The 27119-nt window shown below is 44.8% G+C and overlaps 1 protein-coding gene and 1 non-coding gene across 3 annotated transcripts in view; both read right to left on the bottom strand.

Annotated features, from left to right (window-relative positions):
* Positions 1 to 670: 670 nt before the first annotated feature.
* On the bottom strand, positions 671 to 743 carry TRNAC-GCA (transfer RNA cysteine (anticodon GCA)). The gene has a single exon. It is a non-coding gene; the product is annotated as a tRNA-Cys (tRNA).
* A 900-nt stretch (positions 744 to 1643) lies between these two features.
* Positions 1644 to 27119, bottom strand: part of PNPLA4 (patatin like phospholipase domain containing 4) — a 116803-nt gene continuing 91327 nt past the window's right edge. Inside the window, exons 7-8 of one of the 2 annotated variants that reach the window (XR_011463179.1) lie at positions 15718 to 15835; positions 1644 to 7760 (exon numbers count right to left, since the gene is read on the bottom strand). Coding sequence is in view for 1 of the 2 variants with exons in the window: in XM_070365587.1 (XP_070221688.1) it covers positions 15806 to 15835 (30 nt within the window). In the remaining variant the exon portion in view is untranslated. Of the gene's footprint in view, positions 7761 to 15649; positions 15836 to 27119 lie in introns of those variants that run through there. The other variant, XM_070365587.1, reaches the window with a different exon arrangement.

The following is a 27119-nucleotide window of genomic DNA, read 5'->3' on the forward strand; positions in this document are numbered from 1 at the left end:
TGTAAAGCATGGCATATGATACTTCTCTTTCTGTATCTGACTGACTTCACTCAGTAGGACAATCTCCAGGTTCACCCATGTTGCTACAGATGGCATTCCTTCATTCTTTTTAAGGAGATATAGTCTACTCCTGCCTGGAGGAGTTTAGTTCACCATGGCTATGGATAATGATTGAGACAAGGGGATAATTGTGGGGGTGGCAAAGAAGTCCACTCTGGGGACTTCTTTGGGTGGTGTGTGGCTACAAGACGGAAGGGTGGATGTGTACGTTTGAAGACTGGTATTGATAAGTGGGGAGATTGCCAGGCGAAGCTTGTGGAATCTTTGTACTGAGAGCATGGGTTTTCCACTGAGGTATGACTGTCGTGAACTGAGACCCAGGCTGGGGAAAAGGAATGTCGCTACGGGACCCCACAGGAGAGAGGACAAGGTAGGATCTCCAAGTCCCTGCCATTCGGAAATGTGTTCTGCAGACCAGCAGAGTCAGTAGGAACTGGGAGTTATTTACCTGTCACCATCCTCTCTGGTTTCCCAGGTGAAAAGAAACTGAAATTGCTCAGTCGTGTCCGCCTCTGCGATCCCAGGGACTGTAGCCCGCCAGGCTCCTCCGTCCATGGAATTTTCCAGGCAAGCGTCCTGGAGTGGGTTGCCATATCCTTCTCCAGGAGATCTCCCTGGCCCAGGGATCGAACCTGGGTCTCCCGCATTGCAGGCAGATGCTTTACCATCTGAGCCACCAGGGAAGCTAGTGGTAAAGAACCCGCCTGCCAATGAGACACAGGTTCTGTCCCTGGGTCGGGAAGATCCCCTGAAGGAGGGCATGGCAACCCACTCCAGTATCCTTGCCTGGAGAATCCCATGGACAGAGGAGCCTGGTGGGCTACAGTCCCTGGGGTCGCAAAGAGTCGGACACGACTGAGCAACTTAGCATGCTAGCACACAGCCTCCCAGGCAGTCAACACACCAGAATCTGCACTTCCTCACCGTGTCTGGGTGAGTTCTCAGCCAGCTGTTCTCAGATTTGCATACCCAATTCAACCGCCCAGACCACACTCTAGGTTATTCCCCGTGAGAATGTTTTGATGGTGAGATCCCAGCATCCGTGTGCTCTCCAGGCCCCCGGAAGGCCGTTGCATGAAACCAGTTGTGATGACGGAGGATTCTGGGTATCTAGTAGGCGAGTGAATGAGCTCGGGGAAAGCCCATGGAGGGGAATGACCCTGGCTTTCAATGGGCCATTCTGCTGCACGAGAACTGAAGACAGGGTGGGGTGGGGTTCCACTTGCTCCTTTGCCTTCTGTCTCCCCTTCCCAGGCGACCAGCTCCATTTGTAGCTGTTCTGCTCTTTAGTTTTCTGAACATATAAAATGATGTTTTTTTTTTTTTTCAGAGTTGAATATAGTGCTTTGCACTCTGCTTTCTCTTCTGTATTCATCGGATTTTCCCATCAGAGATAAGCAAACCTCTGACAATATAGTGGAATCTGTGTGTGTGTCTATTACATGTCGTCAGGGGACTGATTTTATTTGCTGTTTGAACTTGAAGGAACTCAAAGCCTCATCAGTAAATCTATGTGACCCCGGGGCCTTGACCATCATCCCCTCCCCACCACCTTTTGGGTTCATTTCCCCCTTTTTTTTTATTTGCAGATTTCCCACTTCCTCTAGAATTCTTCAGTTAATTTTGGTCATTTATATTTTCAAGGATATTTTCCACTTTGCTAAAATTTTGCGATTTATCCGTAGGGGTGTGTATATCATATTGCCTTGTAAATCTTTGAATCTGATCTCTGGGTCTGCCCAGGTAGGTCACTTTCTCATGCCTAATTTTGTTGGTGCTCCTTTCTGCCTTTTTTGAGGCCTTCTTGTCAAGATTTGCAGAGCCCTGTCTGTTTTCCTGATCGATTCAAAGATGGATTTCCCGGGCTTACAATCATTCAGATTTCTCTTTCGTTTTTATGAAATTAAAAAAAATTATATATAGCATCTTTCTAGTACACAGAGTACACTGCACATGTAGGAACAGGGAGTGACCAGCAATTTATTAGAGAGTGGTTGTGTGACATTTGATCGCTGTGTGCAAAGATCTTTCCTATTGTGTGTGTGTGTGTGTGTGTGTTTGTGTGTGTGTGTCCAAGTGGCATGCGGGATCTTAGGTCCTCAACCAGAGACAGAGGCCATGCCCCCTGCATTGGAAGGTGAAGTCTTCACCACTACACCACCAGGCAGGTCCCTGTTTCCTATGCGTGTATGTACGGATACCATCCACCCAAGTGAAGTCGCTCAGTCGTGTCCGACTCTTTGCAACCCCATGGACTGTAGCCTACTGCTCCTCCGTCCATGGGATTTTTTTCCAAGCCACCTACATGTATGTGAATTAGCCTCATAGTATCTGCTGCCTTAATCACCTTCTCTGTTGGCTTATTCTCGGTTCGACAGCAGAGAAAGTGATGGAATTGGAGGTGACAGTCAGGCAGCCTGGAATTCAAATTCTCAGCCTATAACTTTGGTGTGTAACAAGAAACACATCTCTTACCCACCCTGAAAGGCGTCCCTACCACCCCACTCAAGTATTTTCCGTGGAAGACTTCTAAGGGTATTTCAATTCCTGTTTTGGGGGGGATTTGGTTTGATCCTGCTCAGTGTGATGATGGTAGACTTGTCATTACTATATTGTCATCAAAGTGTATGTGTGTTCAGATCAAAGAATATTTTCAGAATTATTTCTTTTCAAAAAATGAGTTGAAAAAAATGACTATAACATTCTTTATCACCTTTTGATGAATCTACGCACATATACTTGTAAAAATAGAAACTATATTTTCTGCTTCAAAGGCTGACAAGTTAATTTTTATCTATTAACAAAGATTATTGATCACTGTGTACATATTCTCTACATTTTCATTTATTTCTGTGGACTCATTCTGTCAAAGACTGAGGAAGGCAAACAGGATCTTTGCATTTCAAAATACACTTTGTAAGTACATTTCAAATATATTCGGATGCATTGTCATTCACCTCATACATATGCATGACTGTGATACCTCCATTGACATTTTACCTTAATTGATGAGTGCTTTCAAATTTTGTCCTTGACATATTTCAGTATCAAATGTTTCAGCAAATCAAGCTTACTTCCATCTAAGAGACTTTCTTTAAACTTCTGTTTGTGCAGATGAATTGGGTAAAGACTTGGAACACTCACTCTATGAATTTTAAAAAAGATTTTAACAAAGATAAAAAAATATAAACTTCCCTCTTGGTACTGCCTTGATGAATCTCACAGGTTTTCAGTGTTTGTGTTTTGTCATTCGCTTCCAGGTATTTTTACTCTTCCTCTCTATTTTCCTTGTGGCCCCTTGGTTATTCAAGCATTACTGTTATTATTATTATTATTATTCAGCCTCCGTGTGTCTCTGTTTTTATAGTTTTTTCCCCTGTAATAGCTATCTAATCTTAAAGCACTGTGGACACAAAATGTGCTTCAAGTGGTATCAATATTTTTAAAATTTACCAAGGCTTCATTTGTGGCCAAATATGTGATCTGTACTGAAGAATGCTCCATGTGCATTGAGGACCAGCGTCAGTCTTTACTGAGGACCAGAGTCAGGCCTTAGAGGACCGGGGTCAGGGCTTACGAGGACCAGGGTCAGGCCTTACCGAGGACCAGAGTAAGTCCTTACTGAGGACCAGGGTCAGTCCTTACTGAGGACCAGGGTCAGGCCTTACTGAGGATGAGAGTCAGTCCTTACTGAGTACCACAGCCAGACCTTACTGAGGACAACATTCGAGTTTTAGTAGTATCCAGATGAGGCTGTATTGAGTACTGGATTGGGTAAAGCCTGACTGTTCCTCCATAAGGCCTGACTCTGGTCCTCACCAAGCCTCCTGAGGTCCTCAGTCAGGCCTGACACCGGTCCTCAACAAGGCCTGACTCCGATCTACACGGTACCCTTTGTGCCGTGACTCAAGCCTGATTCTCCTCCTCACTAAAACTTCTCTCCGCGCAGAATTCCCCTCTGACTGTGGTCCACACTCATGCCTGACTGTGGCCCTCACTAAGTCCTGACTCGATTCATCACTGAAGACCAGCTCTGGTCCTCACTAACAGCTTCCATCTGGTCGTTGCGAATACCTGACTCTGGACTTCTCTGTAGCCTGACTCTGGTCCAACTGAAGGTCGACTCTCATCCGTAATAAGTCCTGAATCTGGTCCCCACAAAGTCTACTCTGGTCCTCACGAAACCCTCAGTCTGGTCCTCGCTAAAGCATTGCTCTTATTCTCACGAAAGCCCGACTGTTAGTCTATACTCCAGTACTTTCGCAATACAGCCTGTGGTACTCATTACAGCCTCAACTGGTCTTCATAAAACTTACTCCAGTCCTCACTAAAGCCTCAGTTCAGTTCAGTTGCTCAGTCGTGTCTGACTCTTTGCAACCTCATGGACTGCAGCACGCCAGGCCTCCCTGTCCATTGCCAACTCCCATAGTTTACTCAAACTCATGTCCATCAAGTCGGTGATGCCATCCAACCAGCCCATCCTCTGTTGTCCCCTTCTCCTCCTGCCTTCAACCTTTCCCAGCATCAGGATCTTTTCCAATGAGTTGGCTTTTCACATCAGGTGGCCAAAGTACTGGAGCTTCAGCTTCAGCATCAGTCCTTCAAATGAATATTCAGGACTGATCTCCTTTAGGATGGACTGGTTGGATCTCCTTGCAGTCCAAGGGACTCTCAAGAGTCTTCTCCAACACCACAGTTCAAAAGCATCCATTCTTTGACACTCAGCTTTCTTTATAGTCCAAGTCTCACATCCATGAAAGCCTCATTCTTGTCCTAATGAAATTGTTTGCAGCACCTCCTAACGTCTGACATTCAGTTCAGTTCAGTTCAGTTGCTCAGTCGTGTCTGACTCTTTGCAACCCCATGAATCACAGCACGCCAGGCCTCCCTGTCCATCACCATCTCCTGGAGTTCACTGAAATTCACGTCCATCGAGTCGGTGATGCCATCCAGCCATCTCATCCTCTGTCGTTGCCTTCTCCTCCTGCCCCCAATCCTTCCCAGCATCAGAATCTTTTCCAATGAGTCAACTCTTTGCATGAGGTGGCCAAAGTACTGGAGTTTCAGCTTTAGCATCATTCCTTCCAAAGAACACCCAGGGCTGATCTCCTTCAGAATGACTGGTTGGATCTCCTTGCAGTCCAAGGGACTCTTAAGAGTCTTCTCCAACACCACAGTTCAAAAGCATCCATTCTTCGGTGCTCAGCTTTCTTCACAGTCCAACTCTCACATCCATACATGACCACTGGAAAAACCATAGCCTTGACTAGATGGACCTTTGTTGGCAAAGTAATGTCTCTGCTTTTCAATATGCTATCTAGGTTGGTCATATATCTGGCTATCTCGAATAGCCAGTCAATATCTGGCTATCTCGTATAGCCAGATATTGGTCCATCATACATCCGAACTCTTATCCCCTCGTCTGACCTTGTCTTCAGTACTGTTTAACTCTGATCTTTTCTAACGCCTGACAGGTCCTGAATAAAACCTGCTATGTTCCCCAGTAAAGACGGCCCTGGTCTACACTATAGCCTGTGGACTCAATAAAGCCTGACTCTGGTCCTCACCGAAGCCGGACTCTGATCCTTGTGGGTTATTTAGTCGCTCAGTTGTGTCCAACTCTCCATGACCCTATGGACTGCAACCCGCCAGGCTCCTCTGTCCATGGGATTCTCCAGGCAAGAACAGTGGAGTGGGTTGCCACGTTCTCCTCCAGGGGATCTTCCCTACCCAGGGATGGAAGCCCCGTCTCTTACATCTCCCACATTGGCAGGCGGGATCTTTACCACTGGCGCCTCCTGGGAAGCCTGGTGCATTTTGTAAAATGTAGTGTGATTCCAGTTTTTCAAGCTGGAGGTTCTAGAGCTTCATGGGAACTGTTCTCTGTTCTCCCTGTTGTCACTGCCTGCTCACACCCGTGTCATGGTTGGACTGAAATGCAAGGGTAACAGCTTCATTTTTGTACCGTCTTATTTTCTTGTAGTTTGCAGTACTAATCAAATGAAGCGCACGTCTCAAGTTGGCAGGAAGACTCCTAGATAATGACTTCCTTTAGGCATCATTGAATTTTCTCATTTAATCAATGATTTCATTATTTTATGTGGGGCTTGGTAAGGCAGCCCCTTCTCTCTCTGTATCTCTAGTCTTCTCGCTTTCAAAAAATTAGTTCCTGTCAAAACTATTCGTACAATTTTAAAACATTATAAAGCTCCACGTTTATTTCCTGTTAGCACGCTGTCTGGACCATATTATGTAATATCATTATTTAGATCTGAGAGTTTGACAAATGACCACAACAACTCCATTGATTCATTCTGGCGTGTTATAGGAAAAGACATTATTGGTAGCGGTGGACGCTCAGCTTCAAAACAGTGTTGAGTAAATATAAGTGCCGGCTTTGCCTCTGTTTTAGCAGCTGGTGTTGGAATAATGGGGCTTTTCCTGGTGGTTCAGACAGTAAAGAATAGGCCTGCAAAGCAGGAGACCCGGGTTCGATCCCTGGGTCAGGAAGATCCCTTGGAGGAAGGCATGGCAACCCACTCCAGTATCCTTGCCTGGAGAATCCCATGGACAGAGGAGCCTGGCGGGCTGCAGTCCATGGGGTCACAAAGAGTTGGACACGACTGAGTGACTTAACCACAACCCACACCCAAGATATCACAGGAGGAAATAAACGATAACATGGAATCTCCACTTGAGAAAGTCAAGAATTTTTTTCTTTTAGGAGGAAAATGTACTTTTCTCGTCTCTAACTTTGGTAAGAAAGTTTCCATGTAAGAAAAAGATGATGTTCCCTTTTCTCTTTGAAATGTTCTTTATACTTGTATCAAGTAGGGTGTCCATCCATGTATGTGTCTGTGTGTGTATATATACATTTATATATAATTCTAGAGAGGATGGAGTTAAACAGGTAAAAATAGCAGTCATTTTAGTAATCTAGATTTGAAATACGTATAGACATTCAAGGGATTCCCTGGTGGCTCAAACGGTTCAGTCCCTGGGTTGGGAAGATCCCCTGGAGAAGGAAATGGCCACCCACTCCAGTGTTCTTGCCTGGAGCATCCCATGGACAGAGAAGCCTGGTGAGCTATGTAGCATGGGGTTGCAGAGAGTTGGACATGACTGAGCGACTTCACTTTCATTTTCATAGACATACAAGGCAAGATGTTTTACTGTGGTACATAATGGATTCCTGAATTACTGTGCACAAACAAACACACATACATATATGATGCTGGGAAAGACTGAGGGCAGGAGGAGAAGGTGGGTGACAGAGTCTCATCCTGACTCCATGGACATGAATTTGAGTAAACTCCGGGAGTTGGTGATGGACAGGGAAGCCTGGTGTGCTGCAGTCCATGGGGTCGCAGAGAGTCGGACACAATTGAGCGACTGGACAGCAGGTCTGTTGGGCTCTTATCCTTTCTCATGTCTGTCGTCCTCATAACAACTTCAAAATACCTCTTAATATTCACGAGACGAATAGACTTTGTTTCGGGAGATCAGCGTCTTACCAGCTAAGAGAGGATCAGAATCTAGGTGTGTCTGTCCATCTTCTCTCTTGTCAGAGAATCACTGTGGTTAACTGGGCAACTCACTCTGCTGGCCGGCTCCAAGGCCCTGAGATCTCTCTCTTCTTCCAGGAAAACCAGAGAGGATGCAGTTACAACAGGTAAAAATACACCAGTCGTCTTAGAAGTCTAGATAAGAAACAGGAGTAGACGCACAAGGCAAGATGATGTTTGATTACGATACATAATGGATTCCTGAATTAAAGTGTAATTAAAGATATAAAAAGGACAGAGGGAAACTTGTAGAACTGTTATGCATACCCAGCACTGTAATGAGGTGCTTTTTTGAGACACAGCACTACTTGCAGACTCTCCTCCAGTAACAAAAAAAAAAAAAGAAAGAAAATCGAAAGGGAAGGCAGCTTAGGAGGACAAAGACGATGCAGACGTGGAGCTGGGAGCAGGTGGTGCTGGCCGACGGAGCTCGGGCAGAAGGGAGGAGGTGAGGGAGCCTTGTGGGTGGTAGAAACACTTTCTGGGGTGCCAGGTAAATGTCCCAATTTTATTGGCCGTAGAATAAAACTGAAGACAAGTCAACGGCAGTCTATATCCTGGAGGTTCAGTACACTCAACTCTATTTTGCAGGGAGTAGCGCATCCAGAATGTTTGGCAATAGCTCAAGGAAGCCGTATGTCTCTTGATATGTACCGCAAATTAAGTTTGCATGCATGCACGTGTGTGCTCAGTCATGTCCGACTCCTTGCTACCCCATGGACTGTAGTTCTCCAGACTCCTCTGTCCTTGGAATTCTCCAGGCAAGAATCCTGGAGTGGGTTGCCTATCCTCCTCCAGGGGATCTTCCCAACCCAAGGATCAAACCTGTGACTCCTGTACTGGCAAGCAGATTCTTCAGTGCAGGCACCACCTGGCATGCTTGAAAATGGGCCCTACTTGGGATTCTTTCTCGGTGCTCTTCCCCAGGACATTCCTTGAGGGCAGGTGTCTTTTACAGCGCTGCGGGCCTTTTGAACATGAAGTGTCCAGGCCTGGTTTTAACTTGTTGTTACAGGAAGTGGCCACAAGAGGCAGCATTTCCCAATGCTCCACCTGGTTATCTGGGAAACCAGAGGCTGGGGAAAGTCGTGTTGCTGGGATGTGGATCCCAGCGGAAAGGGCCACGATGAACACCCAAGGGCCTACGACTAATTACCTGAATTTTAATTTTATTTTGGAGTATTTTGGAGTATATAGTGGGTTTGATCACCTTCAGGTACATCTGTGTGAATGCAGCTGGCACCATAGCATTCATTTTTTATGCATCAGTCGCTCAGTTGTGTCCGACCCTCTGTGACCCCGTGGACTGTAGTTCACCGGGCTCCTCTGTGGGATTCTCCAGGCAAGAATACTGGAATGGGTTGCCATTTCCTCCTCCAGGGGGAGTAATACTCCACTTGATACATGTACCATATCTTCTTTATCCATTCCTTTATTGATGGACATTGTTTCTTTCTGCTCTTAGGGAGAATTGTTTTCCTTTTCTCTCCTTTTATCATCTGAAACCTTCCTACCTTCTCCTGAGAACAGGGATCTTCTTCAAGTTGCTAATCCTACTCAGAGCTTATCAGCTTTGATAAATACTCCTTGAATAAATGGAGAGAGATAAAAATAAATCTGATCACAATTTGAGTGGATCAAAGATGATGTGATTTCGTTAACAACAAGCTTAAATCTAAGCAGATTATTCAACTTTGTATTAAATGGAATTTTATGGATGGGAGAATTTTAAAAATAATAGAAATCCTTTCACTTTTGCCAACCCTATTCTCTAATTGGGCTGAAAACCCAACTAGCCATTATATGCAAGAAACATATCAGATACTGTGAAAGTGAAAGTCACTCAGTCATGTCTGACTCTTTTGCAACCCCACGGACTACACAGTCCATGGGATTCTCCAGGCCAGAATACTGAAGTGGGTAGCCATTCCCTTCTCCAGGGGATCTTCTCAACCCAGGGATGGAACCCAGGTTTCCTGCATTGCAGGCAGATTCTTTACCAACTAAGTCACAAGGGAAGCCCAGGAATACTGGAGTGGATACCCTATCCCTTCTCCAGGGGGTCTTCCCATCCCAGGAATAGAACTGGGGTCTCCTGCGTTGCAGGTGGGTTCTTTACCACTGAGCCACTTGGGAAGCCTTCTTTACCTTAGACTCCACCATAGAGATAGAGAGTCTCTTATGAGACTCTAGACCTCGGGGAGCCCTGCCCTCCACCCTCAAACCTGATCCCAAATGTGTGGTTAAGCCCATCGTCACTGAACCAAGGCAGCTTGAAAACTCCATGACTCACCTGAGGTTTGGCTTCTCCCCAGAATGACTGGTCTGGCAATTCCATAGGTTCTTTTCTTTGCACTTAAAACATTTTTTTTATATTGGAGTACACCTGATTTGGCTCTTCCAATGTACCTCTGTGAAAAAGAATCTGCCTGCCAATGCAGGAGACGTGGGTTCTATCCATGGTTCCGAAGATCCCCTGGAGGAGGAAACGGCAACCCACTCCAGTATTCTTGGCTGGAGAATCCCATGGACAGAGGAGCCTGGTGGGCTACAGTCCATGGGGCCACAGAGAGCCGGACATGACTGAGTGCATACAGACACGCACGTGCTTGACTGACAATGCTGTGTTAGCTTCAGGTGTAGTGTGTATTTGTTAATCCCCAAATCCTCTAATTTATCCTTCCCTCCCTCTTTCCTCTTTGGTAATCAAAAGTCTGTTTCCTAGCTCTGAGTTTGTTTTGTAAGAAAGCTCACTTGCACCATTTTTTAAAATTCCACGTGTAAGTGACATCACACACCATTTGGTTCTGTGGGAGGGAGGGCTGACCTACCTCACTTGGTATTATCATCTCTGGGTCTGTCCATGTTGCTGCAGATGCCTTAATTTCATTTTTTATGACCGAGTAATATTCCATTTTCATCCCCTCACCATCATCTTTGTCGATTCCTCTGCTGATAGATTCAGAGGGCCACTACCACTCTGTGATGCTCTTAAGAAGACCTTAAAAGGGCATTAAGTGTATATGTGTTCTCCTCATTACTTTAATTCAGACCTTCAAATCCTGTCACAGAACTATAGTCATCTGTACAATTGTTTGCTTTAGAATTGATGCTTTTGAACTGTGTGTTGGAGAAGACTCCTGAGAGCCCCTTGGCCTGCAAGGAGATCCCACCAGTCCATCCTAAAGGAGATCAGTCCTGGGTGTTCATTGGAAGGACTGATGCTGAAGCTGAAACTCCAACCCTTTGGACACCTGATGCAAAGACCTGACTCACTGGAAAAGACCCTGATGCTGGGAAAGATTGAGCACGGGAGGAGGAGGGGACGACAGAGGATGAGATGGTTGGATGGCATCACCGACTTGATGGACGTGAGCTTGAGCAAGCTCCCAGAGTTGGTGATGGACAGGGAGGTCTGGCGTGCTGCAGTCCTTGGGGTCGCAAAGAGTTGGACACGAATGAGCAACTGAACCGAACTGAACTAATACAATTATTTCCTTAAGGTTTTCCTCACTCCCGCTCTGTGATTTCAGATTTATCATCCTGAAATATTGCGTTGGCAAAAAAGTTCGTTCCAAGTGTTTCCATAACATCTTACAGAAAAACCCAAACTTTGTGGCCAACCCAGTATAACAGTGGTGCCCTCTCTGCCGTGTTCAGGAACCAGTGATGTCACTTTATGCCCAGGGACTCAGGCCAGACAGACCTCAGGCCAGACAGGCCAGCTCAGGACACACCCTAGGACACAGTGAATATGATGCATGGACTGAACCATCCTTATGTTGAAACTCTTCTTTTTTATTTTGAAAACCCTTCTAGCACATACAGATTCCTCGATGTATGAAACTGTCATCACAGTTCTGTGTCACTCTTACCAGGGTTCATTAGGCATTAACCTCATTAAGAGCCAAGCAAACCGGCTGCTCAAAAAATTCCCAAGGGGTATCAGGGAGAAAAGAGAAGCCTCCATAGAGAAGAGCTTTTATAATAGAGCAGACCTGGAGAAAGGAGTCAGAGGCTCAGAGGAAGCAAATCGCGGTCTCACAGCTGTCTTCCTCCATCAGGAGGGAAAATGATCAGATGCAAAGACGGGAACCGAGCGTGTGTGTGTCAGCTCTTAGTTAGCATGGGCAGAAGTAAGGCTCTCAGACAAACTGGAATTGCAGGCTGAGGAGGAGAAAGCTTTGCACTGGGACGTCCCTGGTGCTCCAGCAGCTAAGACTCCATCCTCCCAATGCAGGGGGCTGCCCAGGGTCAGTCCCTGTCAGGGATCTAGATCCCACGAGTCACAATGGAGATCAAAGATCTCACTTGCTGCAACTGAGACACTGCACAGCCAATGAATAAATAGAAATACTCATTTAAAAAATGCCAGCTGAACGGAAGGGGAAGAACCGAGAGCCTAGCTATGCAGGGAAGTAAGTCAGAAAGGTGGGGAAACAGTGGAAACAGTGGCAGACTTTATTTTGGTGGGGGGGGCCAAAATCACTGCAGATGGTGAATGTAGCCATGAAATTAAAAGACCCTTACTCCTTGGAAGAATACTTATGACCAACCTAGACAGCATATTAAAAAGCAGAGACATTACTTTGCCAACAAAGGTCTGTCTAGTCAAGGCTATGGTTTTTCCAGTAGTCATGTATGGATGTGAGAGTTGGACTATAAACAAAGCTGAGTGCCGAAGAATGGATGCTTTTGAACTGTGGTGTCAGAGAGGACTCTTGAGAGTCCCTTGGACTGCAAGGAAATCCAACCAGTCCATCCTAAAGGAGATCAGTCCTGAGTGTTCACTGGAAGGACTGACGGTGAAGCTGAAACTCCAATCCTTTGGGCACATGATGCAAAGAACTGACTCATTGGAAGAGACCCTGATGCTGGGAAAGATTGAGGGCGGGAGGAGAAGGGGACAACAGAGGATGAGATGGTTGGATGGCATCACCAACTTGATGGACATGAGTTTGGGTAAACTCCGGGAGTTGGTGACGGACAGGGAAGCCTGGCGTGCTGGGGTCCATGGGGTCACAAAAAGTCAGACACGACTGAGTGACTGAACTGAACTGAAGTCCGAAAGAGAAACACTTGTATGTTCACACATATGTACGGAATCGAGAAATGAGGTACTGATGCACCTGTTTGCAGGGCCGGAATAGAGATGCAGACGTAGAGAATGTGGACACAGTGCGGAACAAGAGGGTGGGCTGGACTGAGAGAATAGCACTGATATACACAACACCAGGTGTAAAGCAGACAGCTAGTGGGCAGCTGCCGGATAGCACAGGGAGCTCAGCTCGGGGCTCTGTGATGACCCAGAGGGGTGGGACTGGGGAGGAGAGGGAGGCTTAACAGGGAGTGGATCTATGTCTACTTAGAGCTGATGGATGCTGTTGTATGGCAGAAACCAACACAGCATTGTCAACCAATTATACTCCAGTAGGGAAAATAAAGATATACTTCATTCTTAGAAGAAGAAGAAGAAAAAAAAAAAAGAAATGCACTTGTTTGTTGGTCTATTTTAAACCTTCACAGATTTTACAGTAGTGGGAGCCAGCAGACAAAGAGTAACAACTGCAAGTCTTAAGGTCAGACCAGGAACAGCTGGCTCAAGGGGAAAGAAAGGAAAAGGATGCCCCTCGTTTAAAATAAAGGATGAAACTTCTAAGCATCAACCTGCAGCTACAGGGGAGGACAGTCCTGAAGCGGATATCAAGAGCAAGAGATGGAAAAATGGTCATCCGTGAGAGAATTCACCTTGCTTCTATGCTGACGTCATTAACGTGCCCTGAAGGCAGTGAGCTGGCTTCTTTTATTTTAATGGAAAATTTGGAATCATCCCAGACGTCTTCCCCTGTGCATCCCAAAAGTATTCCGCACGTTTCCATGTTTATCATCCATTCATGACACACTGACTGTATACCGAATCCATTCACTATATATGTTCATTGTTCAGTGAGTGGATGATAAACCCTGGCATGGAATCAACGTGTAGAGAATAAATGAATAATGGCATGTTTGATGAACATCTTTGTTGCATTTCTTCCCAGGTGGCACTCGTGGTAAGGAACCCATCTGCTAATGCAGGAGACATAAGAGACGCAGGTTCAATCCTAGGGTGGGGAAGATCCCCTGAAGGAGACCATGGCAAACCACTCTAGTATCCTTGCCTGGAGAATCCCACAGACAGAGGAGACTGGTGGGGCTACAGTCCATGGGGTTGCAAAGAGTCGGACCCGACTTAAGTGACTTAGCACAAACACACCTCTTCAGCTCCTACCTACACTTCAAGTAAGATTTAAATTAGCAGAGAAGCTGGATTTATCCTCTTTTTGGACATGGCTCTGCAGATGGTGACTGCAGCCATGAAATTAAAAGACACTTACTCCTTGGAAGGAAAGTTATGACCAACCTAGATAGCATACTCAAAAGCAGAGACATTACTTTGCCAACAAAGGTTCGTCTAGTCAAGACTATGGTTTTTCCTGTGGTCATGTATGGATGTGAGAGTTGGACTGTGAAGAAGGCTGAGCACTGAAGAATTGATGCTTTTGAACTGTGGTGTTGGAGAAGACTCTTGAGAGTCCCTTGGACTGCAAGGAGATCCAACCAGTCCATTCTGAAGGAGATCAGCCCTGGGATTTCTTTGGAAGGAATGATGCTAAAGCTGAAACTCCAATACTTTGGCCACCTCATGCGAAGAGTTGACTCATTGGAAAAGACTCTGATGCTGGGAGGGATTGGGGGCAGGAGGAGAAGGGGACGACAGAGGATGAGATAGCTGGATGGCATCACTGACTCGATGGACGTGAGTCTGGGTGAACTCCGGGAGTTGGTGATGGACGGGGAGGCCTGGCATGCTGCGATTCATAGGGTCGCAAAGAGTCAGACACGACTGAGCGACTGAAATGAACTGAACTGAACTGAACTGCTTTCTAATTCTGTCCACAGCTTTCTGTGAGTAAATTTTAGAAGAACCCTGAACAAATACTAAATTGTTAGGCTGATTATTTGTATCACACGCATTCATAGTGAAAAACACATTGACAGAGCCTACTATTTGTGCAAATATGACACACATACATGGCTTTCCCTGAATGATAGAAATGGTTTAGAATTACGTAGAATGCATAGCAGACTTAACAGTGAGCTAAGCTAGCTGCACGAGAAACATTGGTTTACACAGAAATTTAACGTCTTTATCAAAAGTTTGTCTTCATATTTTAAGGTGAATTTTGGGAAACTGGCAAATGCCCTTCGTCGTGTAAAAAGTTTTCTTTGTGATCTCCATTTTATTAATAGTGCTTTTGTGTGCTTAGCCACTTCAGCTGTGTCCACTCTTTGTGACCGCGTGGACTATAGCCCGCCAGGCTCCTCTGTCCATGGGATGCTCCAGGCAAGAGTACTGGAGTGGGTTGCCATGTCCTTCTCCAGGGGATCTTCCCAACCCAGGGATTGATCCTGGGTCTCTTAATGTCTCCTGCATCAGCAGGCAGGCTCTTTACCAGTAGCGCCACCTGGGAAGTCCCTTTATTAATACCAATATATCTAAAATTTGCAATATTAATTCAAATATCACATCATGCTTATAATTTTTGGTCATATCTACACAATCTGAATCAATATATTGGGTGGGACAGGAACTTTGTTTGGCATTTTTCCATAAGATGGTATGGGAAAAATAGAAATGAACTTTTTGGCCAGCCCAATAAGAAACTTTCCTCCAGTTGGCTACCTTTGGAGTACAAAGAAATTCAATACTGTGAAATCTTACAAATGAGATTAATCATGTACAAGCACAATTTCTGACTCAAACATTTTCAGGATCAGGGGTGACAGTCATTAAGAGAACAAGAGATACATGCTAAAGCGCAGACAGGAGATCCGCATAAAGTCTGAATTGCAGGATGTCTTGTGCATCTGAAGATGACTTAGCCTGGAAGAATCTTCCCACCCCCGCCCCCCAGCACCCCGACCCCATTTAAACTTTAGAGTCCACCTCTGGGAAAAGTGGAGCCAGCAGGGGACGTTACAAACACAGCTGCTGAAGCTGGACACGTGAAAACTCAGCAGTCCTGAAGCTGGACACGTGAAAACTCACCAGTCCTCGTGACGTCTTTCACAGAACAAAGTGAAGCAGAAGGGGGTGGCCCTCACGTGCCTGGATGCAGCCGAGGAGGAGCTAGGAGTCAGCCTCTCTTTGCAGGCAGGGTGAGTTTCTAAGAGAGAGAAAAGGAAGGACAATCTGAACCCGGGCCACACCAAATGCCTACCTGGAGGTCATCTTGGAGAAAACTCTCTCAGATGTGAAAGCAGGGAAAACAAAGAGGCAGTGCAAGTCTTTCCCCCAATACCCACCCCTTTTAAACCCTGGAGCAGAGGTTTTTCACATCAGCTCTATCTCAGATCATCAGGCATTAGACCCCGGAGGTGGGGAAGCCCTGGCTTATAAGTTTCTGAATGTGGACAATGTGCATCTTTAATATGATAAAACAAACTCACTTGAAGATTAATATGTTCTCCCATCAAGACAAGGTATGGTTCTCATTTATTTTTGCCTTCTAGATCACCAAAATTTGAAAAGATTGATACTGTCCATTGTGGATAAAAGTGGGGAGAAAAATGTTCTCAGAAGCTCTTAAGAGAGTGTGTCTTAGTACAGCCTTCTCTGCAGGGGAGTTTGCCTAGAACCCTTCAGAGTTTCAACTGTGCATTCCCTTTGGGCCAGCAATCCTTCCTGAGGTGATTTCTCCTACGGAAATACTTGCAGTGTTCAAAGATGGATGCAAAGAGAATCTAAGGGACTATGAGTAGGAAATGACCCGATGAGTGAGCATGTTCTTCAACAAGGGCAAGTTAAAGGCACTAATTCAAGAGAATTATTTCTTTAGCAACAACAACAAAACAACCCAATTGAAAAATGGTTGTGCTGTGTGCTTACTCGGTCGTGTCTTACTCTTTGTGACCCCATGGACTGCAGCCCACCAGGCTCCTCGGTCCATGGGGATTCTCCAGGCAAGAATATTGTAGTATGTTGTCATGCTCTCCTCCAGGGGATCTTCCTGACCCAGGGATCAAACCCAGGTCTTCCGCACTGCAGGCAGAGTCTTTACCCACGGACCCATTAGAAGACTGAAATAGACATTTGTTCAAAGGAGACAAACTGATGGCCAATAGGCATATGAAAAGGTGCTCAATACCGCTATTTATTAAAGAAATGCAAATCATCAAATCTACAGTAAGGTACCAGTTGTAGTACCTCACACCAGGCAGAATGGCTATCATAAAAAAAAAAAAAAAAAATCTACAAATAACAAATGCTGGAAAGAGTGTAGAGAAAAGGGAACCCTCCTACAGTGTTGGTGGAATGTAAGTTGGTGCAGTCACTTTGGAAAACAGGATAACAGTTTCTCAGGAAAAAAACTAAAACCAGAACTACTTTATGATCTTGCAGTCCCACTCGTGGGCACAGACCCAGAGAAAACCATAATGTGAAAAAGATCCATGCCCCCCAAGGTTCACATCAGCACTATTTCCAATAGCCAAGACGCGGAAATAACCTCAATGTCCACCAGCAAATGAACGGATGAAGAAGATGCGGTATGTATATCACAATGGAATACTACTGAGCCAAGAAAAAGAATGAAACCATGCCCTTTGTATCCACATGGATGGACCTGGAGATTATCATACTAAATGCAGTAAGTCAGAAAGAGAAAGATGTCACATGATTATCACTTATATGTGGAATCTACAATATGACCCAAATGAACTTATCAATGATATGGAAACAGACTCATGGGGAACAGGCTGGTGGTTGCTGGGGGGAGTGGGGAGGGGATGGATGAATTGGGAATTTGGAGTTAGCATATGTGAACTATTATCTATAGAACAGATAACTAAGAAGGTCCAACTGTACAACACAGAGAACTATAATCAATATCCTTTGGTAAAGTATAGTGGGAAATAATATGGAAAATATATAGATGTATAAGTGAATCATTTTCCTGTACAAGAGAAATTAATGCAACATTGTAAATTAACTATCTTCAATTAAAAAAAAGACTTAAAGAATTATTTCTTTCATTTGCTACTGAATGGGGAATATTCTCATAGAAAGTATGAACCAAATCTCTCTTTGTACTTAAAAAAAAAATGATGTACTTTTTGCATCTATATTTTTACTCTCAAAGAAATAATCATATGCCAAACAGATAGTAATGACTATTCTTAATATATGGATATGGGGGATGACTTGAATAATTTTTCTTGTGTTTTTAAATGTACATACACATTTTTTACTATGTGTCTATACCATTTGCAATGAAAATACCACACACATTTTCAAGTAAGCTTTACTGCCAGAGATGTGAAGGTTCTGAAACACTCAGAATCCATGTTGTAGAAGGCAGCCACCCACTGCAAAATTTGTGGCTCGATAGTTTCAGAGGTTTTGCTGTATGTTTTGTTTTATTCTTAATAAGTCTTCTGGCTCGAGTGAAGGAACTCCCTCACTAAGTGAGGAACTAAACTCACCTGAAAGTCACATGTCATGTGTTGAGAGGCTCAGAAACTCCTCTTATCTTCCAAATAACCTTGACAGGGAAATACTTCAGCCCACATAGTAACAGTTTGGAAGTGATTTTGCATGCAAAAGGGGAATGTAAAAATACTCGACTTTTTCTCTGCAAAGTTTCAGAAATATAATATTGTTGCGAACATTGTCACAGATTATCTGGTGTTAGAAAAGGTAAAAGGAAACAGGAAGTGTGCAAAATGTGGACCAAGCTTTACATTAGCAGATTCACCAGGAGTATGAAGATACCACATTTATGAAAATGCCATCACAATCAAAAGGCATTACCAGTACGCAACTAACGGTAATTGTTCAGTCCCTTGGTCGTGTCCAATTCTTTGTGACCCCAGGGACTGCAGCACACCAGGCTTCCCTGCTCTTCACTATCTCCCGGAGTTTGCTGAAACTCGTGTCCATTGAGTTGGTGATGCCATCCAACCATGTGAATTATCTACATGCAGTAATTCAGTACCCTGCCATTACCTCTGCTTGGTATCATTCTGTATTCAGTTTTCTACATTTTCCCAAGCCATAAATACAAGTTTGTCTCTTCCTGTTTTTTCATGCCTGTTCTGCCATAAACAACCTTCTACAGACTCGTAGACTGTTCGGGAAGCACAAGATAATGGGAGCGAAGGTAGTAGGTGAGGTGCATTTTTGCTCTATGCTAAACTTTCCATCTGTCTATCTGTATTTATGGCTCGTACAGCACTTGTTTTTATTTCCAATGGAGCAATCTGATTCTCCCGTCACGGCTGGTGGTCTTCTGTGAGGGTATTCAGCTACTATTTCTAGAGCTAGGCAGATGGCAATCAAAACGCAACTTCATAATTTTATTTTTCTAGCCACCGTCCAAAAATATGAACAGACTCCTGGGGACAGAACTGGCAGTACTTTGAGTTAAAACAGTGCGGGACATGTGTTCAGTTTTGTATGCGTGAGGGATAATCACAAGCATGTACTAGTCGACAGAACCAAACACGGAGAACAACAATCGCATCATCATAATGGTCAGCAGTCACAGAAGTCAATCAGTTCAGTTCAGTTGCTCAGTCGTGTCCGACCCTTTGTGACCCCATGGACTGCAGCACTCCAGGCCTCCCTGTCCATCACCAACTCCCAGAGCTTACTCAAACTCATGTCCATCGAGTCGGTGAGGCCATCCAACCAGCTCATCCTCTGCTGCCCCCTTCTCCTCCCACCTTCAATCTTTCCCAGCATCAGGGTCTCTTCCAATTAGTCAGCTCTTTGCATCAGGTGGCCAAAGTATTGGAGTTTCAGCTTCAGCTTCAGCATTAGTCTTTCCAATGAACACCCAGGACTGATCTCCTTTAGGATGGACTGGTTGGAGCTCTTGCAGGCCAAGGGACTCTCAAGAGTCTTCTCCAACACCACAGTTCAAAAGCATCCATTCTTTGACACTCAGAGCTTTTCTTATGGTCCAACTCTCACATCCATACATGACTACTGGAAAAACCATAGCTTTGACCAAATGGCCCTTTGTTGACTAGACGGACCTGCATCAGAGGGCAGAGAGAACTCAATACCCAGGACTAAATGGCAGATGGACAAGAGCGGTAGGAATTTCCAAGAGCTGCAATGACCTAGACTCTCTCGTGGGACTGGACGTGACTAAGGCGCCCTCAGGATCAACAACGGCAGAGAAGGTGACTCTGGCCTGTGTGATGAATGCACGTGGTACTAAAGGAAGCTTATAATGAACTGTATTATGAGAAGAAGCTGAGGTGTCCAGACCAAGTGACAGCTTGGGAGAAAAGCCAGGGTTACCAGGAAATAAAACTGACCAACCGTCGGAAGCAGCGATTGGGACGCTTCACTTGTGTCAAGGACGGCAGAGCACTGTAAAAGCAGGACCTCTCTTGTTGAGTAATCAACCTGGGAAAAATCATCTGGGAAGGTGCAGACAATCTTCACGAGCTAGATCAGGAATAAATACTGGTTGGTGAACCAAATCCTTCACCTGTGGGCAGCTAGAGAATATGCCTCATCTTTATGGTGTGTAGGACCACTGGAACACTGGACATATATACAGTAGGTAAAATGGATGAAACCAAAGACAGCCTTAAAAAGGAGGAAGAGAGGGGATTTCCCAGGTGATCCAGTGGCTGACACTCGGTGCTCCCAATGCAAGGGGTCTGGGGTTTGATCCCTGGTCAGGGAAATAGGCCCTACCTGTTGCAACCAAGAGTTCACATGTTCCAATTAACCCCTGGCACAGCCAAATACATAAATGAACATAAATATTATTTTAAAAATGAGAAAGAGGGAAAAGCCTCCCTGGTAGCTCAGTTGGTAAAGAATCTGCCTGCAATGCGGGAGACCTGGGTTTGATTCCTGGGTCGGGAAGATCCCCTGGAGGAGGGCATGGCAACCCACTCCAGTATTCTTGCCTGGAGAATCCCATGGACAGAGGAGCCTGGTGGGCCACAGTCCATGGGGTCGAAAAGAGTTGGACACGACTAAGAGACTAAGCACAGCACACAAAGGGGAAAAAGAATATGTCAGACAGTAGAGAAACACTATTAAATTTATTAGCACTTTTGACCTGATTAGCCTAAGTGAACCAATCCAATTTTCAGTAAGTTTAATATTATGTGTGTATTGTGCTCCATACAGTGCTTAAAAAAGCATTTAAGAGAATCAGATATGTCAGACTGATTTGAATTAAACAGAGAAAATTCATGAGGTGTGTAATCAATGCTGAAATGCCTATAGAAATTGAATTAGTTTAATTAATAAGCTTTTGCTTTATTGATTATATCAATGAAATATGGCTACTTGCTACTGCTGCTAAGTCGCTTCAGTTGTGTTCAACTCTGTGCGACACCATAGACGGCAGCCCACCAGGCTCCCCCGTCACTGGGATTCTCCAAGCAAGAACACTGGAGTGGGTTGCCATTTCCTTCTCCAATGCATGAAAGTGAAAAATGAAAGTGAAGTCACTCAGTCGTGTCCAACTCTTAGCGACCCCATGGACTGCAGCCTACCAGGCTCCTCCGTCCCTGGGATTTTCCAGGCAAGAACACTGGAGTGGGGTGCCATTTCCTTCTCCAATGCGTGAAAGTGAAAAGCGAAAGTGAAGTCGCTCAGTCGTGTCCGACTCTTAGCGACCCCATGGACTGCAGCCTACCAGGCTCCTCCTCCGTCCATGGGGTTTTTCAGGCAAGAGTACTGGAGTGGGGTGCCATTGCCTTCTCTGATATGGCGACTTAGAAGAATGCTATACAAGTGAAATAGGTACCAAAGTAGACACAGTGGTATTTTTCATGTACATAACTGGTTTTTATATTAGGGAATCTATCAAAATGAAAAAGGACAGATGCATCAATATCCCACATTATCTTTAGCTAGTAGAAATGGACAGGATTAAAATTAAACTCTAGAAACGCATGGTGGTAAAGGATACAGTGTTCTCTGGAATGTGGCAAATACGATCCGGAACATACAGAGGATGTCATCAGTAACTGAGAATATGGGATCTAAAAATATTGAAATTAGGTAACAGGAGCTAACAAGGTCACTCCGTGAAAGAATTTGTTGGTTATTAATAGAATTAAGTCTTGATGGAGATTGGAGAAGGGCGTGGCAACCCACTCCAGTATTGCCTGGAGAATCCCACAGAGAGCAGAGCCTGGAGGGCTATCGTCCATAGCATCACAAACAGTTGGACACAACCGAGGAACTTGAGCACCAAACACTTAATGGAGATATTCACCGTCAAAAGGAAACTAGGTGGTATAATTCAGCAACTGAAAGAATAACGTGAAAAAAATAAAAAGATGAAGCACAATAAGTAAAATTAAAACCTATATACGCTTCCCTAATTGCTCATTTGGTAAAGAATATGTCTGCAACGCAGGAGACCCAGGTTCAACTCCTGGGTCAGGAAGATCCCCTGGAGAAGGGAAAGGCTACCCACTCTAGTATTCTGGCCTGGAGAATCCCATGGACTCTATAGTCCTTGGGGTCACAAAGAGTTGGACACAACTGAGTGACTTTCACTTTCTTTCTTTCAGGCTTAACCTTACATCTGCATGGTAGGTGGGAGCCACTTGAAACAGAGAAACTTAACTGAGCTGTGGTACATATACACACTGGAATATTACTCAGCCATTAAAAAGAATGCATGTGAATCAGTTCTAATGAGGTGGATGAAACTGGAGCCTATTATGCACAGTGAAGTAAGTCAGAAAAACAACAATACTGTATATTAACGCATATATATGGAATTTACAAAGATGGTAACAATGACCCTATATGCGAGACAGCAAAAGAGACATAGATGTACATAACACACTTTTGGACTCTGTAGGAGAAGGCGAGGGTGGGATGATCTGAGAGAACAGCATTGAAACATATATATTACCATATGTGAAACAGATCGCCAGTCCAGGTTCGATACGTGAGACAGGGTGCTCAGGGCCGGTGCACTGGGATGACCCAGAGGGATGGGATGGAGAGGGAGGGGGGTTCAAGATGGGGGACACATGTACACCCGTGGCTGATTAAAGTCAATGTATGGCAAAAACCACTACAATACTGTAAAGTAATTAGCCTCCAATTAAAATAAATTAATTAAAAAGATAACATACCGCCCCCCAAAAATACATAACTGAGGGTTTCAAAGTGATGGTGGGAATAAAGATGAGTTTGAAGGTGCCTCAGAGCCCAGCATGTGGAGGCGTTCAGTAGGTGGTTCCGTCCATGGGCCTAGGAGTCAGACAATGGGATGTCTCGACTGGAGATAGAGCTTGGGGGTCATCAACCAACAGACTCCCGTGGTAGCTGCTCTGTCTGACTGGGAAGAATGAGTGAGAAAGCCTAAGGGTTGGCAAGATGATCTGAGATGCCCCAATGTTCTAGACGGAGGGGGCATATGTATACCTATGGCCAATTCATGTTGATGTATGCCAGGAACCAACACAATATTATTGCAAAGTGATTATCCTCCAGTTAAAAATAATAATAAAGGAAAAAACCTTCCTAAGTGGCATAAGTGGTAAAGAACCTGCCTGACAGTGCAGGAGACACAAGAGATACAGGTTCGATTCTTGGGTCAAGAAGATGCCCTGGAGAAGGGAATGACAACCCACTCTAGTGTTCTTGTCTGGAGAATCCCATGGATAGAGGAGCCTGGTGGGCTACAGTCCATGGAGTCCCAAAGACTCAGACGTGACTTAGAGACTTAGCACGAAGGTAAGCTCTTTGCTCACGAACAAAGACAAGAGGTAAATAAAATGATTAAGGAAGGGCGGATCTTAGCCAGTCTGCAAAAAGAAAGCTGGGACACAACTGAAGGGACTTGGATGCACGTGGGGGAAACCAATACAAGTTGTAAAAATTTCTTTTTAATTTATTTATTTATTTTAATTGGAGGCTAATTACTTTACAATATTGTAGTGGTTTTTGCCATACATTGACATGAATCAGCCATGGGTGTACATGTGTAAATATATATTTATTTTAAAAAGACTTCTATGCTGGTCCAGTGGCCAAGACTTGGAGATCCCAATGCAGGGGGCCCCACCTGGATCCCTGGTCAGATAAGTAGATCCCACATGCAGAAACTGAAAAGATCCTGCATGCTGCAATGAAGATCAAAGATCCTGTGCAACATAACTAAGACTCAACACAGCCAAAGAAACAATCAAAAATAAGTATTAAATATATAACACATAAGATGTTTCACAGAGAAGTCTTACATGATTCTTCCCTTGGCAGTAGACAGAGAAATAGTGTCATTACTAATCATTCAAGAAGGCTGAGCGCTGAAGAATTGATGCTGAAGATTCTCGAGAGTCCCTGGGACTGCAAGATCAAACCAGTCCATGTGAAAGGAAATCAACCCTGAATATTCACTGGAAGCGTTGATTCTGAAGCTCCAATACTTTGAGTTTCAAAGAGCGTACTCACTGGAAAAGACCCTGATGCTGGGAAAGATTGAAGACAGGACCAGAACGGAGCAACAGAGGATGAGAGGGTTGGATGGCATCACCGACTCAGTGGACAAGAGTTTGAACAAACTCTGAGAGATAGTGGCGGACAGAGGAACCTGGCGTGCTGCAGTCCATGGGGTCGCAAGAGCTGGACACGACTTAGTGACTGAACAACAACATCAAAGGAAGTTACTGCAGAAACATCGATGAACAGACCTTTTCCTCAACTGATAATGGAATTGGGATATTTATTTTCGATTAATGTCAAAGGGAAAGCTCTTTTCTCTAATGAGTTTAGAAACGGAATCACCAGCACTCCAGTTCTGTGTACAGGATGTTCTATGGAATTTCGCATCAGAAAGAAAGTATCCTGTGGTTCTGGGAGCTCCATGTTTCTCTCGCAGGCCCTCGCCTCATTTCTCTTAACGTATCATTCCACCCAGCCACATCCCAGGCAGCTCTGACACCACAGCACCTCCACGCCATGACCTTCCACTCTCCTGTTTCTACTTCTTCACCATCAGAGTCCGTATTCTCTTCACAGGTCTCATTGTAAGCTCTTTAATTGTGGTACAAAGCAATTTACTGGTTTCGCAAATAGTCGAAATAAATGATCTCAGCTAGCCTTGCTCCTTGGAAGCAAAGCTATGACAAACCTAGACAGCATACTAAAAAGCAGGAACATCACTCTGCCGACAAAGGTCTGTAGAGTCAAAGCTATGGTTTTTCCCATAGTCATGTAGGGATACGAGAGTTGGATCATCAAGAAGGCTGAGTACCAAAGAACAGATGCTTTCCAATTGTGGTGGTGGAGAAGACTCTTGAGAGTCCTTTGGACTGCAAGGAGATCAAACTAATCAATCCTAAAGGAAATCAACCCTGAATATTCATTGGAAGGACTGATGCTGAAGCTGAAGCTCCAATAGTTTAGCCTGCTGATGCTAAGCACCAACTCATTGGAAAAGACACTGATGGTGAGAAAGACTGAAGACAAAGAAAAGAAAGGGACAACAGAGGATGAAATGGTTGGATGGCATCACCAAATCAATGGACGTGAGTTTGAGCAAACTCCAGGAGATAGTGAGGGACAGGGAAGCCTGGCCTGCTGCAGTTCACAGGGCCGCAAAGAGTCGGACATGACTGAGTGACTGAACAACAACAGTTAGCCTGGCAGAGTCAACATTTTTTTACATAGCTGTTTGAGTCATAGATGCTTTGTCTGTTATTCTCAAATGGAACCCAACAGCCTGTTCTCTTTTTCTTCTCTACTCGACAATTCTGCTTTTTTTGAGCCCATGCCTGCCTTCATTGAGAGCTCGTCTCTGTAAAGCAGCTCCTTCTCAGGGCTGCCCTGGTGGTCTGGGGGTTAATCCTTCCCCTTCCAATGCTGGAATTGCAGGTTCGATTCCTGGTTGGGAACCTAAGGTCCAGTATGACTCACAGCCAAAAAACAAAGCATAAAACAGATGCACCATGGTAACAAATTCAATAAAGGCTTTTAAAAAATGGTCCACATCAATAAAATAAAATAAAATAAAAAAAGGAGCTCCTCCTCAGTCCTGCAGCAGCCTTTGACGCAGCCCGCTCCAACCTTCACCAGAAACCTGCTCCTTAAACAGGCCCTCCTGTCTTTCTCTTCCTTTCCACCATCAATTGCATCTTCCTCATGTTTTCTAAGATGCCAGGCCCTTCTTTCCCACTTGTCTACTGAACCCAACCCCAAAATAATACCCATCAGTACACATCTGGCTTCCAATTTGACTGTCCTCCCTTTGTCTCTTTAATATCTTGGAAAAAAATCTGTCTAAAATACAATGTAATGCGGTCTGTATAACCTGCCACTTTTACCCTCACAGAACCATTTCTTCCACCCATCACCGTAGAACGCACCGATGATGCAGCATTTCTCAATACCCAGCGAATCTGTTCCCATGTGGCTCAGTGGTGAAGAATCCACTTGCCAGGCAGGAGATGCAAGAGAGGCAAGTTCAATCCCTGCGGAAGGAAGATTCCCCTGGAGGAGCAACTGGCAACCCACTCCAGTATTCTTGCCTGGAAAAATGCCATGGACAAGAGGAGCCCGATGGGCTACAGTCCACGGGGCTGCAAAGAGTTTGGACGTGACTGAGCATCATGAATCCCTTGAGAATGTAGTTCAAAGGCAGACTCCATTCACAACATTGGGGATGAACCCTGAGCTTCTGCATGTCTCACAAGTTGCCAAGTTTCCAGGGAAACCACTCACTGTAGCCAGCCCACATTCCCATCACACCTGCAACTACTCGCTGTAAGGCATCAAGCAATGAAAGACAGTGCGTCCAGAAGAAGAGTCTGGGAACACTGCCCTCAAAAGGCAACTTGGGGCATCTTCAGGAATCCACCTGTAACAGTTTTAGTCAGATCAATTAAAACTTTTGGAAGGCTTCACATTAAAATGTAAATATTCTCATATTACAGTAGAAACAGTATTAAAAAAAAAAATCAGAAAACAGGCAAAAGACTTGAGTAGGCATTTTTCCAAACAAGACATACAGGTGGCCAATACACACATGAAAAGATGCTTCAACATCACTAATTATGAGAGAAGTGCAAACCCAACCTGCAAATCATCATCACCTCACACTGGCTGGAATGACCATCATCAAGAAATCTATAAACAAGAAATGCTGAACAGAGTGTGGAGAGAAGGGAACTCTCTTACATACTGGTGGGAATGCAAACTGGTGCAGACACTATAGAGAACAGCACAGAAGTTCCTTAAAAAACCAGAATGCAGAGCTACCGTATGATCCAACGACCCCACTCCTGGGCACACAGCCGGAGAAAAACACGGCTCAAAAAAAGATACAGGCACCCCAATGCACAGGGCTTCCCTCATAGCTCATTTGGTAAAGTTTCCCCCGAGGAGACCCTGGTTCGATTCCTGGATCGGGAAGATCTGCTGGAAAAGGGACAGGCTACCCACTCCAG

Source organism: Bos mutus, chromosome X (genome assembly GCF_027580195.1).
Source record: "Bos mutus isolate GX-2022 chromosome X, NWIPB_WYAK_1.1, whole genome shotgun sequence".
In the NCBI taxonomy this organism is placed as follows: domain Eukaryota; kingdom Metazoa; phylum Chordata; class Mammalia; order Artiodactyla; family Bovidae; genus Bos; species Bos mutus.